The sequence below is a fragment of the Gadus macrocephalus genome, chromosome 4, assembly GCF_031168955.1.
Source record: "Gadus macrocephalus chromosome 4, ASM3116895v1".
In the NCBI taxonomy this organism is placed as follows: domain Eukaryota; kingdom Metazoa; phylum Chordata; class Actinopteri; order Gadiformes; family Gadidae; genus Gadus; species Gadus macrocephalus.
The window spans coordinates 15,165,058-15,180,912 of NC_082385.1; the positions used below are offsets into that span (position 1 = coordinate 15,165,058).

General features: G+C 46.8%; 1 protein-coding gene across 3 annotated transcripts in view; it reads left to right on the forward strand.

Annotated features, from left to right (window-relative positions):
- Nucleotides 1–15,855, forward strand: part of col5a1 (procollagen, type V, alpha 1) — a 72,128-nt gene that overhangs the window by 41,035 nt on the left and 15,238 nt on the right. For all 3 annotated transcript variants that reach the window (XM_060050480.1, XM_060050481.1, XM_060050479.1), the window contains exons 13-43: nucleotides 250–342; nucleotides 534–590; nucleotides 999–1,052; nucleotides 1,149–1,202; nucleotides 1,588–1,641; nucleotides 1,747–1,800; nucleotides 1,900–1,953; nucleotides 2,313–2,357; nucleotides 2,981–3,034; nucleotides 3,734–3,778; nucleotides 5,121–5,174; nucleotides 5,289–5,333; nucleotides 5,687–5,740; nucleotides 6,790–6,834; nucleotides 7,032–7,085; nucleotides 7,399–7,443; nucleotides 8,014–8,067; nucleotides 9,643–9,750; nucleotides 10,388–10,441; nucleotides 10,528–10,581; nucleotides 11,178–11,222; nucleotides 11,342–11,395; nucleotides 11,530–11,574; nucleotides 11,779–11,832; nucleotides 11,982–12,035; nucleotides 12,154–12,207; nucleotides 13,229–13,336; nucleotides 13,493–13,582; nucleotides 14,459–14,512; nucleotides 15,233–15,340; nucleotides 15,434–15,541. In XM_060050480.1, the coding sequence (XP_059906463.1) occupies nucleotides 250–342; nucleotides 534–590; nucleotides 999–1,052; nucleotides 1,149–1,202; nucleotides 1,588–1,641; nucleotides 1,747–1,800; nucleotides 1,900–1,953; nucleotides 2,313–2,357; nucleotides 2,981–3,034; nucleotides 3,734–3,778; nucleotides 5,121–5,174; nucleotides 5,289–5,333; nucleotides 5,687–5,740; nucleotides 6,790–6,834; nucleotides 7,032–7,085; nucleotides 7,399–7,443; nucleotides 8,014–8,067; nucleotides 9,643–9,750; nucleotides 10,388–10,441; nucleotides 10,528–10,581; nucleotides 11,178–11,222; nucleotides 11,342–11,395; nucleotides 11,530–11,574; nucleotides 11,779–11,832; nucleotides 11,982–12,035; nucleotides 12,154–12,207; nucleotides 13,229–13,336; nucleotides 13,493–13,582; nucleotides 14,459–14,512; nucleotides 15,233–15,340; nucleotides 15,434–15,541 (1,905 nt within the window). The remainder of the gene's footprint in view (nucleotides 1–249; nucleotides 343–533; nucleotides 591–998; nucleotides 1,053–1,148; nucleotides 1,203–1,587; nucleotides 1,642–1,746; nucleotides 1,801–1,899; nucleotides 1,954–2,312; nucleotides 2,358–2,980; nucleotides 3,035–3,733; nucleotides 3,779–5,120; nucleotides 5,175–5,288; nucleotides 5,334–5,686; nucleotides 5,741–6,789; nucleotides 6,835–7,031; nucleotides 7,086–7,398; nucleotides 7,444–8,013; nucleotides 8,068–9,642; nucleotides 9,751–10,387; nucleotides 10,442–10,527; nucleotides 10,582–11,177; nucleotides 11,223–11,341; nucleotides 11,396–11,529; nucleotides 11,575–11,778; nucleotides 11,833–11,981; nucleotides 12,036–12,153; nucleotides 12,208–13,228; nucleotides 13,337–13,492; nucleotides 13,583–14,458; nucleotides 14,513–15,232; nucleotides 15,341–15,433; nucleotides 15,542–15,855) is intronic.

Consider the following 15,855-nt stretch of genomic DNA (forward strand, 5'->3'; position numbering starts at 1 on the left):
TGGTAGTAATCCCATGGTTAATCCATGAAGCATTTTTTCAACCAATGCAGTACTCAATATCCACCACTAGATGCCACTAGAACGTATAACAACTGGCGACCATTATCTTTCCTGTGAGCTTAAATACTTGTGATGCTTTAATACACAGTGGTTGGTTATACGGAGAGGAAGGTTATGCCACCATGCATTATAAATGTTGATCATTATTATGACGTATACTTACTGACTCTGTGGTTCTTCCCTACCCAGTTCCGCTTCAGCTCTGGGGCTGACTCTGGCCAGAAGGGACCAGCCATGTCCGCCCAGGAGTCTCAGATGCAAGCCATCATGCAGCAGGCCAGGGTAGGACAGCCATCCATAAACCATCCCACATAAACACCCCCACATCCCTGCTCAGGCACACGCGAGACGGCAGAGTTATGGAGAACATTGTGTGTGTTCTGGGCTGTAAACAAGGCCTCTGTTGGCTGTCCACATGTTGTATACATCCTCCGACCCTGACCATCAGATGTTTGTTTGATGTGTTTTTTCAGCTGGCTATGCGCGGACCTTCTGGACCAATGGGTTTGACTGGCAGATCTGGACCTCTTGTATGTCCATCAATTTTCTTGATTACCAACATACACACACAAAAATACATATACACACACACACACACATACACACACGCACACACACACACACACACACACACACACACACACACACACACACACACACACACACACACACACACACACACACACACTCTCACACACACACACACACACATACACACACACACACACACACACACACTCACGTAAACACACAGGCAAACACACACACACACACACAAGCACACAAACACCCACACGCACACCCACACACGCACACACACACACACACACACACCCATCCACAAATGAATACTCACACGTTATAGGTTGCACTCTAGGTATTTCAAAGTTGTGTCCTTCTTCTGTCTGCTCGTACAAACGCCTGTGTTCTGTCCCAAGGGGTCCCCAGGTGTGTCCGGTCTGAAGGGAGATTCAGGAGACCCCGGCCCTCAGGTAAGCACACGTCATCAACCCCTCTCCTTTAGACCTCTCTGTACATCCCAAAGCACAGCGGGCCTCATGACCTGCTCTCTTGCTCTGTCCTCACAGGGGCCACGCGGACCCTTGGGATCTTACGGACCCACAGGGAAGCCTGGCAGGAGGGTAAGACCATGGTGTAATACACATATATCAAACAGCGTTATTTCGGAGTCCTGCTCTGATATAGAAGGGCGCCCAGTGGGCTGATGGCACAGAGCCTGGGCTGTAAAACCAGACACTGCAGTGGGCCGAGTAACGCCTTGTTTCCTGTTGCGTTACGAGATATTCTATCGAGGACGTGGCTGGTCTACACAGTGCTGATGATAAACTTTTGCAGACACTATTTTTGAAGTTCACTTGACTTTGTGTTCTCCAAATCGGTTGAAACAAATAAGAAGCGAAAGAAAGTGAAACGCCGTCAGACTTTCGATACTCAGCCTAAGTCTGGATTGCGATGCTACTCAGGCGAGGCCTGTTTAACGGAGGTGGATGTCGCTCTTAACCACAGGGCCGCTCCGGAGCGGACGGAGCCAGAGGTATGCCTGGACAGACCGGAACCAAGGTACCTTTTCAGACTTCAGTCCACTTCAAACATGGTGCTGAGCTTTCACCCAGAGTCATCTTCCTTAGGAAATTAAATGATGTGATTTTCTTTCTCGCCTGTCAGGGAGACCGAGGTTTCGACGGGCTGGCCGGGCTCTCCGGCGAGAAAGGACACCGGGTACGTTGCTCTGATACATGGACATGTGAGCATGTACAGTATGTCTGTGTTATTTCAAGTGTGTGTGTTAAATGTGTGATGTGTGTTGTCGTTGTTTAGGGTGAAGCCGGACCTTCAGGGCCTCCAGGTGGACCAGGAGAAGATGGAGAAAGAGTGAGTCCACAACTTCTTTCCAGATCAATATTGTTGACACATTCTGTTTTGTTTTGTAGTTTCAGTTTCAGGTTCAGTTTCAGTTTGGCCCCCCCCCCCACTACACCACATGTAGGTCTTAAGTGCCCGAGCGGGTCCGACATAGAAAGTAAACAGTGCTAGTGGTAGTTTAAGGTAGTTTAAACATTGCTCCGAAGCTCTACATCGCTATCTCTCTTTATTAGACAATCGATAATATTTTATCCTGCTCTTTGGTGCTTCCGTCATTTCATCTTTCCATTGATCCCTACTACTCTGTTGCCATCTACTTCCTGGTTCTGCCTCACTTCCTGACACATAGTGGCTTCTCTGTTTCCCAGGGAGACGACGGAGAGATCGGGCCACGAGGACTCCCCGGTGAATCTGTAAGTGACCATATTCATCTGTATTTAGAAATGTACACTGGCGCCAACAGAGCTGAAGTATAAACCGCAAGGCCACCAGAATTTGCCAAGAAGCCAGTATATTTCTTTTTGTGTATATTTTTCTACATCAAAAGTAGAATACATGGGAATTTGTTCTCCATGATGATGTCATTCTAGAAAGGTCCGGCTCAGACTGTGTGAGAAAGAGCTGTGTTAGAGGAGCTTTGGTTAAGGCTGATTGCTTAAGGGCTGACGACAGAGTTATGGCTATACACCCCAAGACACAAATCAACGATCCCTGCAAGCTGAATCCTAACTGCAGTGGCATGCTCTGACCAGCAGGCGGTGCTCTACTGGTTGGCTTTTCGTTGCTGTCTCAATGAGGCACAACGATGGAATTCAAAGCACTGTTTGATAAGCGCAGCATTAACAGAATGGCAATTGATACTCTCCCACTAGATTTGTCTTCATGTAAGATATTAATCGTGGGCTCATCTGGCAGATAAGGTCCTTCGTAGGCGTTAACTTGTAAAGCATCATGATGCAGGATGTGTTTTGTATTCAGCAAATGCTTCCGATGGCCTTTCACAGCACAGTCAACCCGTTTTCTCTCCTTCTCACAGGGACCCCGCGGTTTGTTGGGACCCAAGGGACCCCAAGGCCCCCCTGGACCACCTGTGAGTCCCTGTGCAATCTTATTTTAATCTCACACGCACGCACATTGTTTCATTCATTCATTACTGTTGTGAATAGGGAGAGAACAAGTGTGCGGTCTCCTAACAACCTCTAATAAAACCCTTGAAATCAGCACAAAACATCACAGGGATTTTGTAATCTGAGCTTTATGCAATGAAGGTCCACACTGTGATTGCTTTCTGTTGTATCAGCAATATGTATGTCAATGCTTAAGTGTTAATTTGGTTCTCGTCTTTACATTTGTGAAAGCAATCATGCAATGTATTTTAACATACTACCTGGGCTCAATATTGGGAGGAAAGAATCTACAATAATTACTCAATCACTCAATCAACGCTTGGTTTGGATAGACCATCTGGTGTTGTCGTTCGCCAATCGTCACTCAGCTAGCAAGATACCCATCAGAGACCCTAACTACCTCAGGGATGAGCCCGTCTACCACATGAACTGCAAATGATCTCCACCTAACGTTGGTACGATGTTGTACCCAGAATCTCTTGCTGAATGCCGTATGCCGCGCTCGCACACGCTTCGAGAATCCCATTAAGCGGTTACGATCGAGCAAGATCTAACTTAATTCCTGTTCATTCGTAATTCCTCCTGTGCTTGTACTACTTTGTGTATCTTCTCATCGCTGTTGGTGTTCTGTGTATTTTTGTTTGTGTCTCCCCGGCTTCTAGGGTGTCACCGGTATGGATGGCCACCCAGGACCCAAAGGAAACATTGTGAGTGGAGTTCGGAAATGACTTTGCAAAGTGTTGCAATGCACACAAAACCGTACAACTCTCGCACAGGGGCTCTAGATAAAACGGATGGATAGCACACTTCCCAATCTACCACACGCACACACCCCTAGGCACACTACACGCAGGCACCCCCCAACACACACACCCCCCCACACACTACACACACAATGATGCCCCACTAACACCCACACACAACTGGTGTATTTAGAGAGGGACATACCGCCTAATGAAGAATAGAATGGCTGCCCTGAGACCCATTTCAGAAGTCGGGCGCTACAAACCGCCGCTGCACTGCACTCTACCGAGTCCATCTTTGGGAGGGGTGGGCCTGTAATGAAAGAACAGCGGAGTGTGGGCCTTCTGCTGGGAGCGCTCCGGATAAGGAGAGAAACACTCAGTCCACGTCTACCCTGAGCCGCTCACAACTCCACAAAACATAATTGATTGTCAATTATGTGAGAGGCTGGGCGTTGTGAGTGTTGGCTTCAGCAGTTTCCTTCATTAGGGGAGCGGAACGGTCGAGAGTGTGTGAGGGGGGTTGTGCACGTGTGTGTGTGTGTGTGTGTGTGTGTGTGTGTGTGTGTGTGTTTGTGTGTTTGTTAGTGTGTGTGTGTGTGTGTGTGTGTGTGTGTGTGTGTGTGTGGTGCTGATGGAGCAAAGTACAGCTACCCTTTGATTGAATGACCTTTGACCTTGGCCATGAGAGCAGCACTCTGCCCTGATAGCTCGAGAGATCCGTTGATTTGAGGACCCATCCGTTACTACAATTATTACTCTACAATGAAAAGACGCTTATTATTGACCACTTTCCTACCTAAGTATAATGATATTAAATCTGCAATATATATGTTTTCCTATTAGTGACCTCTAGTGGAAAGAGATGCATTGCTAAAGACTTTTATTACATGGTGTTGGGGTGGGGGGGGAAAAGAAAGTAAAATATCGATATTGCAATTAGGGCATTTAGCGGACGCTTTTATCTAAAGCGACTTACATCGGTTAATACAGACATTGACACACCGACGGCAGAGTCAACCATGCAAGGCGACAGCCAGCTCGTCTGGAGCAGTTAGGGTTAAGTGTCTAGCTCAGGGACACATCAAAACTGAGCTAGAAGGAGCTGGGGATTGAACTAACAACCTTTCGGTTTCAAGACAACTGCTCTACCTCCTGAGCTAAGCCCGACCACATATTGCATGAATTGACATGTGGATTTTTTGCTTTCAAGAAACGTTCTTGTTGAAGTATGTTTATGATGGAGTTAATAGCTGCAGTAGCCACGTGACATAGTGCAGGTTTAACTCTACTCCGCTCTCGCCAGGGACCTCAAGGAGAGCCCGGCCCCAACGGACAGCAAGGCAACCCCGGAGCTCAGGTCTGTACTCACCTGTTCTCCCTCTCGTTTGCATCTGATAAACCCTTCAATGCCCCCAGTCCACCGCCAGGATTAATCAATCAGTCACTGATTCACTGTTTCCTCTCCATACAGGGACTCGCAGGGCCCCAGGGAGCCATCGGGCCCCCAGGAGAGAAGGTGAGAGTTCACGATCCATTATCAAAATGCCTTCACTGAGAAAACAGAAGGAAAGGTTTAATGTCATCATGTACTGTCTATTACATTATGTGTCTATTAGATTATGATCATGTGTCTATATAATTATATATATATATATATATATATATATATATATATATATATAGATATAGATATAGATATATAACTTTCTATACATATTTATATATATTTACAAATGTACAAAATAATTGCAATATGGTTGCCTACCGGATGTTTTTTAAACAATATTTTTGTATTGCAACTTTTCTATAAACTATAACAAATAAAGATAGATGTTTCTCTAAAATGTGTGTGTTCCTTCTTCCTCCCAGGGTCCTTTAGGAAAACCAGGTCTGCCAGGAATGCCCGGAGCCGATGGACCCCCGGTAAGTTTTACCCCTCTGAAGAACTCGATGCAATTGTTCAAGCCTGCCAAGTCAACCTGCATACATTTGCACCTACACACACATGCACATAGCCCCTCTAAGGCACACACACACACACACACACACACACACACACACACACACACACACACACACACACACACACACACACACACACAAACACAAGCAAACACCCACTCACACTCACACATACATGTACACACTCACACAAACACACACACACACACACACGCACACACACAAGCAGACACACACACACACCTACACACACACACACACACACACACACACACACACACACACACACACACACACACACACACACACACACACACACCCTTGCTGATGACAGGTGAGCCGTAGATGGAAGTAGGTGCCAGGATGTGAGACAGGCTGTGAATGATGAACTGGTCCTGAGGCTGTGAATGGCACATCATTCTGGTTGCAGTAATGATTATATTGAGATCCCCTTGCTTATGTATTCCATTTAGATACACACTGCTTTTGTATTCCATTAAGATATAAAGTTTAAAAATTCTTAACCTTATCTATGCCAATTTCTTCCTCCTCCATTTTTGTGTGTTTTATCATTTCAGTGGCAACAAATTGTAATCAGTCACTATTGCAATGATGTATTCCTCTCTTTTCACCCAAATCCCCCCTCTCTCTCTCTCTCTCTCTCTCTCTCTCTCTCTCTCTCTCTCTCTCTCTCTCTCTCTCTCTCTCTCTCTCTCTCTCTCTCTCCTCTCTCTCTCCCAGTGACTTTTAACAGCCTACTAATAGCTTGCAGGGCCCCCATAATAGTGTTGCGGTTAATGAAGAACCCTAAATGAGATGGAATTGGAAAAGGCTCTTCTTATTAGGCTCCAGTTCCAATGGCCTCGTCTTTTCCTACTCTGTTTGAAACATCATCCAATTGTTTTACGAGGAGATGGGGCCCTTGGTAATGGCGAGCATGCAGTGTGGTATTTATGGTTTTAATTATCGGGATATGAGATGTGATTATGTTCCCTCTTAATAATTCATAGGGTCACCCTGGCAAAGAAGGACCGAATGGAGAGAAGGGACACTTGGTGAGTTGTAGTGTTTGCAGTTTTCGCTGTATTCTTTATTTTTCTTACTTCATAGATCCGATACACTTTTATTTGTTTTGATATTTTTGTGTCACTTGTTCTATGTTGCATTTGTGTGCCTGAGAAACATCCCTCACTCCACATTTTCTCTCTCTCTCTCTCTCTCTCTCTCTCTCTCTCTCTCTCTCTCTGTCTAGGGGCCATCCGGCCCTCAAGGGCCCATTGGTTATCCTGGGCCCCGCGGTGTGAAGGTGAGTTGATTCCCAATCGACCACATGGTCCCTCAACAGAAAGCTCTAATTGAGTATGATCAAATTGAAACCACAACTTGGAATCAAGTAACGAAGCACCTTTGAAGGTCAAGCCAACAGATGTTAGATTTGGGACATATAACGACATTTAGATGGAACAGTAAGGTGCTTGACAGGTCCTCCCGTCAAAGAACAGGCATTGTTTAGGAATGATCGTACCTTCAAATGGTCAACATACAACGAAGATAATGTATCTTGCATCCAAGTAACTTATGTTTATGTTTGTGTATGTGTGCGTGTGTTTTCCTTACAGGGGGCCGACGGTGTTCGTGGTCTAAAGGGAGGGAAGGGAGAGAAGGTGAGAAAGAGAGAGAGATAATTTGCGCTTCGAGTTTTTTTTGTCTTTGGTATATAAGTGCAGGCAGCTTCAAGTGATGGATTACACGGCCGCTAATTAACCCAGGAAGAGGAAGACAGCAACGAGGCTGGCTCCGAAGCGTGTTCACGGCGATGACAGTCGCGATGGCCTTCCATTGTTGTAGCCCCTGACAGCCTTGATGATTGATGCCGGTCTGGAGACCGGAGACCGGAGATCAAGGGTTGCTTGGCAACAGGAAATCTCGAGACACATCATATCCTCCTCCTCTTATGCGAGCGTGTGTCTGCGCGTGTTTGTGCATGTGTGTATGTGTCTATTTGAGTGTGTGTGTGTGTGTGTGTGTGTGTGTGTGTGTGTGTGTGTGTGTGTGTGTGTGTGTGTGTGTGTGTGTGTGTGTGCGTGATTGTATCTGTGTGCGTGTGTGTCTGTGAAACTGAAGAGACAGATCATTTTTGAACATCTACTCTCTCATCTTTTTCCACTTCATTACATCTCTCCCCCTCCCCGCTCTTCCCTCTTGTCTTTTCTCTCTGTCTTCCTTGTTCGCAGGGCGAGGATGGATTCCCGGGCTTCAAGGGAGATATGGGTATCAAGGGTGACAGGGTAAGACCCCGTTAGTATTTCATTTGACGCTCTCTGGTCAAGCGCAACAGCTGGGCTGTGCCGGGAAATTGAGGGGAGAAAACTGTGAATGCGCTCGGCGGTTGCCCCTGATTGGTTCAAGTCACCAAACATGGAAAAGGATAAGCGACCGAATCACAGAGAGAGTAATAGATCTGAGTGGAGCTAAATGATGGCAACTCAATTCAATTGCATCTTACATAATCCAATCTAGTCGGAACACATCGAACACTCATGGCCGTCAGTCATAATGTGGAATGGAAAGCAATAACCAAACTACAACAACATGATGTCACCTCCCGCTGTCTCAATTGTAAATGGTGAATGGAATGCATTCATACACAGCACACTGCAATATATTCTAGCATTCTCCCATCCACACACACATTCACACACCTACGTCATCCATGCATGGCAACAGCCAGCTCATCAGGAGCAGTTAGGGTGAGGTATTTTGCTCAGTGACACCTTCGACACGCAGCTAGGAGGAGCCGGGGATCGAACTAGCAACCTTCACCATCCACTACCAGCAGTAAACCCGTTCTACGTCATTAGCCAAATGCTGCCCCTCAACTGGTGTGTACAGTTTACACCCGTGACTTTGTGAATCCAAAGGCATTATCCAATTCAAAAAAACACTTGGAACATATTTTTAGCAGTGAAAAACAAGGCCTTCACCACCTAACCCCCCCACCCAATAAATAAGCAGGCTGTATGTGGATGGGTTGGGGTTTGTGTCTCTGAAAACTCGGGAGACGTCTGTGGGGGCGCGGGTTCCTCTGGAGGCGCATCAAACACTGATGAAAGCCAGAGATTTGAAGAGTCCTCCTGAGCCCAGAGGAGACTCTCAGCGTGGAGCAGAATGGAAAATGCCCTGTTTTGCAACAGGGTGCGCGCTTGTGAACTATGTGCACGTGTGCCGCGGTGCTGACTAGAGTCAAGTACAGTTTGTTTGATGTGCTTTTATGTGTACTTAAGGGAACATAAGTGTGTGTGTGTTTGTGTGTGTGTGTGTGTGTGTGCGTGTATTTGTGTGAATAGCTTTTGCACATCACTGGGTCTCTATTACATTGACTGAGTGTCAGCACAACTTTGTATTCTGTGGTTTTAGCCTGCGAGCCGCTCTGTATGCAGTGTTAATACAGGGCATATCTTGGGCGGGGGCTGGGGGTACACACCAGGTGCTAGGGCTGCTATCTAGGACAGACACGGAACACATCATATTCAAATCCATACATTTCCAAATGACTGCATGATTAATTATTAATATGACAGATTAAAAAACCTTTCACCAAATCGTGTACTTTACGATGCGCTGCATCCTGCATCATTTCTATGAATAAAATATGACATTGGATGCATCACGTTATCTTTATTCATTATTTTGTTCTTGGCTGTAAACTTTGATCTATTCTCGCGTCGGGAGGCCATTGCTCACCAGTCCACCGTGTGATGGCTGATCGGTCCTCCGGCTCAATGCATTAAACCTCAGGGTGTTCTTAGTGTACTGAAGCAGCAGACTAACCTCCGGTCAACACTCCGCTGTTTACCCCACAGGGAGAGCTCGGGCCAGCCGGACCTCGCGGAGAAGACGGTCCTGAGGGCCCCAAGGGACGCTCGGGTCTGCCCGGAGATTCTGGGCCCCTAGGACCCAACGGTGAAAAGGTACGCACCACGGACGGTCTCATTAGAGTGGATAGCGTGATAAGTGGGATACCTCACCTTAATACAGCTGAATATGCGTATGCCGCTAGTACAAATGATTTGTCATCTTGAGGGGGGGGCGTTGTTGTGTTTGATACCACCGCAGCATTTCTCATGCGAGACGTGGCAAAACAACGTTTCATTAGCTTAGGTTACAGTACATTTACATTGATTAGGATTTTCCATTACTACAACTCTCTCGTGCCCTCTCAATATGGCGGAGTATTGGCAAAAAATATATCCCATGATGCATTCTGATATACAAGCCCCATGGACCTGTGCATTACATCAATAGTACTCATGTTGTACACACTGTATGTATGGCAGAGGAACTGAGAAAGCTTCAAATGTAATTCCTCCTGTGTGGGGTCGCTTTTAAAATCAGCTCGAAGTGGGACAAGCCCTCCCCCATACTGTGCTGGATATGTGATTATTGTATCACAGACAGCATAACCAGCACCATATAGATTGCACCAGCAAACCAATTACAATAAAATGTTTGACGATTCTTTTACTACTACAGAGGCTGGACCTATGGGGAGAAAATGAATATGATTGATGTAGTGTGATAATACAATGTCTTTTATTCGTTCCACAGGGTAAACTCGGAGTACCTGGTCTTCCAGGTTATCCAGGCAGACAAGGACCAAAGGTACCGACCAATCTGATCTCACTTCTAGTAGTCGTATAAGGCTGAAAGAAAAGGGTGTGACAGTTTGTTTTGTTTGTGTCCAACAGGGGTCTCAGGGATTCCAAGGGTTCCCCGGAGCCAATGGAGAGAAGGGAACCAGGGTACGTACCAGAAAGAATCAGCCGGTATCTCTGTAGTTTTTGCCATCAAAGATGGATGATGTAGGGCCGCATGGCGCGGTGTAGGAGACAGAGGAATCTGTCTGCGTTAGACGCCGCTACAATCGCTTTTTAAGGCAACGCTGAATCCAATTACCAACCATGGATTAAATGTGTCGCATTTCTTTCATTTCACCACCCTCACTCTAATTTTAAAGTAGAGGTTTCCATTCTATCCCGACGGTTGATCCCTTTGTGGTGTCTTTGAGTAATGAAAGTGAGGAATGGACTGTTAAGCTGCTTCTAAGCACAATGGATTACGACAGAGAGTGGAGCAAGGCTTACAAAATATCATTATTGTGACAAACAAAAAGCAACTAAAGTGTGGTCTAGTCAGACACCAGACAAGGGTAAAGGATTGATGCTGTGTTATTTATGCCCCTTAACTTTATTTATCCTCCTGTGCATATCTAAGCGGCGTTCTCTTTCTGTTTGAAGGGTACCGCTGTGCGTTTTCCCCTGTGTCTGGGACTCATGCATCATTGTATAGCGTGGCAGACCATGGCAGTGATTCAAGTGTATATTGTTGTCTTCCGCAGGGAACCGCTGGGAAATCTGGCCCTAGAGGACAGAGAGGCCCGACCGTAAGTTACCCTGTCGCAAACAAGACCTTATCCAGTTTTCCATGGCAACTGAGCATCAGAACTCATGTCAACGCGGAGAACTCATTAAAACGTTACACCTCCATTTGATTTCCGCGTAGGGACCGCGTGGAGAGCGAGGGCCCAGGGGACCCACTGGAAAGGCTGGACCCAAGGTAGGACGCCGTGTCCCTGTCCCCACAGCGCTTCGACATTTGAAGCTTTGTGTTGGTTTACAGGAAATGAGGCCACAGTCTATCGGGTGTGGACTTGTTTAATCCATTGTTCATTTGGTTGGTTTTCACTTCAGGGAAACTCTGGAAGTGATGGACCTCCAGGACCTCTGGGAGAGAGGGTGAGCACATTTTATCATTGTATTATCATTATTTTACACCACAACTGATTAAACTCTTTCACTGATCATCATTCAATATTCTTTTTTTATTTCATAGTAGCTAGTGATCCAATAATTGAAATCATTGCCACTCCAGCAAGGGGGATAAAGTAGAAATAATTCATGCAAATACTAATTCATCCTATCATCTGTTCATTATTTCAGGGTCTCCCTGGACCTCAAGGACCAACTGGATTCCCAGGACCAAAGGGCCCCCCTGTGAGAATAACTTGTATAGCAGATTGTTGGCCATTTTGCTGTGCTGTACAGTCTTATAACTGCATCTGTCCAGCCTACACACCACTATGTGTGAACCGGTACAGCAATATCCACCTTATTCTGACCAAACATCTCTTTATTTCTGCCAGGGCCCAGCTGGAAAGGACGGCCTGCCCGGTCACCCTGGGCAGAGAGGAGAGACTGTGAGTACAAACATTTGTCAGACTTTAATTAAAAAATAGATTATCATCATACGACTCTGTTTGAAACTGTGCAACGCCTCTTCTAGCGTCTAAATCCATCCTTGTGTTTCATCCACAGGGTTTCCAAGGCAAGACCGGCCCTCCAGGGCCCCCCGGCGTGGTTGGCCCCCAGGTAACGAATCAAGCTAATCATTTAGAACCACACCGCCCACCACCGCCACGGCCGAAACCCTGGTGTTTTGCTGTTTGTTTCTCCAACGTCACGGTCCACTCCTCCTGCTCATTGACCCACGAGGCAGCGCGCCGAGCCACCCCCCCAACGTTTGTTTTTGATGCCGCGCAGTGCAACCGCAGCATAACTGATTTTATCGATGTTTTATCGTCGTTTTAGTGTGTGCGGTTGTAGAAAGGCGGCGCTGGATAAACACTCATTTGTATTCTTCTCAATGATCAATTTGAGAGCCGCTAAGAACACAATGTTGTCTTCAATATAAATTGCGATTATGTCTGTATGCAAAAGGCACTGCCGAGGCTGCTGACTATTAAACTGCAGTATATATGGTTGCCCTATCGCAATACTAAGTGTGTGTGTAAGTTGATGTTTACCATCAGTCTTATCCCGTGCGGCCTGACTTGTATAGTGATGGCGTTTTTGTTTATTCCCTGATATTTTCAAGGGTGCGTTCATCGACTAGGAATGCACCAGCTATTTCTCCCATTTGTGCCATTAGCACTTTGCTAACCATTGGCACTTTGCTAATGGTTAATCGAGAACATTGGTGGTGAAACGCGGCTGTAAGCAGCCAGCATGACTAGCTGGCCTCCCACGCGTGGGCACACACACACACACACACACACGCACGCACGCACACACACACACACACACACACACACACACACACACACACTCACACCCAACACCTAGCCTACCCTTCCTCTGCTGTATAATATTGAGGCATTCATCTACCATGTAGAGAAATTTTTCCTTTTTATTTGATCACGAGTTGTAATAATCTGCCAACACTATCCTTCTCTTCGTTTGTTATCATGATAATCGATTTGATCTTGATATGTATTTATTATTAACTATTCTCTCTTTTTTGTTTGTTTGATCCTTTAGTTGAGAATGTACTGAGGATTTGTTGTCACGTTTTGTGTTGTTGACTCATTACACTGTTTCTCTCACTCTTTAGGGCCCGACAGGTGAGACCGGGCCAATGGGAGATCGTGGCCATCCCGGACCCCCAGGCCCACCTGGTGAGCAGGGTCTGCCCGGAGCAGCTGGCAAAGAAGGAGCAAAGGTCCGTAAAACATCAACTGGTCCTCTGCTCCAGCATAGCGATGCTACTGGAGCACAATACAGCTCATCCTGAAAGATATGAACATGTATCGTTTGTAATGGTGTGCTAGCAGCAGTCGTCTTTCAGCATTGAACGTGGCGCGGTTCTGCTCTACAGGGGGATCCAGGTCCCGCCGGCCCCGCTGGTAAAGACGGTCCTCCTGGTCTCAGAGGGTTCTCCGGAGACAGAGGTCTACCCGGTCCCGTGGTGAGCACTCCTCTCCCTACTCCGACACGCAACCTTGCTTATGAAATTGTCTGAGGCGTCTGCGAGCTTTATCCTATTCAGAGCAGGCTCAGAGGTGACCAGGAAGTGAATACTTTCTGGTCAGCATTTACCTGCAAAAAAAGTTGAATTCAAGCTGAAACTGACATTGTAGGTGACGGGAAAGAAACTGCACTTTCGGTACGATTATCTTGAAGCCCACCTCAAGACGCATCAGAAGTCCTGCATTGATCGGATGAAACAGGGGTTTCGACTGCTCTCAGTGTCCGTCCAGCTCACTCTTGGCTTGACTTCACACTCATTATCTCACCACTCATTTGTCAGTCCCTGACATGACCCCCCACCCCACCCCCTGCTTCAGTCATTAACATTTCCCCAGACCTTTGCTCATTGTTTGAACTCCTACGGACTGCAGGACTCAAAAGTCTCCTGCTCAAACATAAGCGTCCCCTCAAGTAATAACTCTGCAGAAAATGATACGACAACTGCTACTTCAGCGTTGGTCAGGTCTCAAGGCCTCTGTCCCCTGCTCTTAACCACTTAACAACCCGAATTTATCTGAGAGACCTCTCTGAAATCGTTTTCAAATAGGGTCAAATCACTGTATTTCAATAGAAAGTGGCATTTCATTAAAAGGTCATTTGTACCTGTGCACACTACACAATGCAACTGACAATTGTAATGTATAGGTGTTTGTAGAGGCATTAATAATGGTAGTAACAACAGCAAATCATCTCCGCTTGTACTGTAGCCAAGTTGCCAGTGTGTAATGCAATGTTTTTTTCCTCTCTCTCTCACTCTCCCTTTCTCTCTCTATGACTCTCTCCCCCCTCTCTCTCTCTGTGTCTCTCCCTGCAGGGTGCTCATGGCTTGAAAGGCAGTGAAGGACCACCTGGACCACCTGGCCCCGCTGTGAGTACCCCACCCCACTGAACCTCCATCAATCCACAATCAATCCCCTCCTCTCACCTTCAACTCCTCACCTCTCCTCCTCTCCTCACTTCTCCTCTCCTTTCTGTGCTCCACTCTACCCTCCTCTCCTCCCAGCCTCCCCTCTCCCCTCCCCTCCTCCCATCTTCTCCTCTCCTCTCCCATCCCCCTCCTCTCCCCTCCTCCCCTCCCCTCCTCCTCTCCCCCACTCATTCTCTTCAATCTCATCTTCTCACTCCTTTTCTCACCTCCCATTGCCTTCCCACGACTGGTGTACCCGGCATGTTTTCCACCACCACCACCTACACCACCAGGACTGTTACATAACAAGATAATATGCACCGTGAGCTTACATAACACCGGCTGGATCCATTTAGGTCTGTACATTTAGCTCGCCTTACATAACCCTGTGAAGTCATTATTACCTTAGATTACCATTGCATTGCATTCCATTGCATTACTTCTCATTACATTACGTTGAACTACGTTACATCACATCACATTTTTCAATAGCAATATCAGTTGCATAATCACATGACATAACATGACACCACATTGCATCCCACTACGGTTCATCACGTCACATTCTATTAGATCACATCCAATTATGTTTCATCCCATCCCATTCTATAACATCACTTCACACTACATGCATCACATCGCATTGCCTTAACATCACATTTATACCTGTTGCTCCATCAGGGTTCTCCTGGTGAGCGCGGCCCCGCCGGCCCCGCTGGACCCCCAGGCCCCACCGGGCGTCCCGGACACCAGGGCCCCCCCGGGCCCTCCGGAGAGAAGGGTGGACCGGTAAGGAACCCTTCGGTTGACGACCTGTGTTTTGTGCTGGGTGCTGTTTGTGTGTACATGTCTACATGCTGTCGTCTCAACCTCTTGTTTCAGGGAGAGAAAGGCCCTCAAGGACCCGCTGGGAGAGATGGTATCCAGGGTCCCGTGGGTCTGCCCGGCCCCGGTGGACCACCCGGACCCCCAGGCGAGGATGGAGACAAGGTTGGTCAATGCTGGCCCTGGATCTTGTAACTTATCACTAGCTAACCAGTCCACCCCCCCCTCCCCCCCCACCCCCCAAGCAGCTAGCGTTGAGAACGAAGATGACTGCCAGGTGAATAAGGCCTGCCTAATTTAGCACACCAAAGACACACTTAGTAACACACTTAAAAGATATCATACTTAAATCTATCTAGTCTATCTAATATCTGATTCTTCTCTATCTGCTCTGAGAAGCTTTGAGAAAGAGAGTGCCCTGATTAGCTTAGAATTGAAAGGGTAAATGCATTTTTGAATCTGTTAAGTGAAATTAGTTT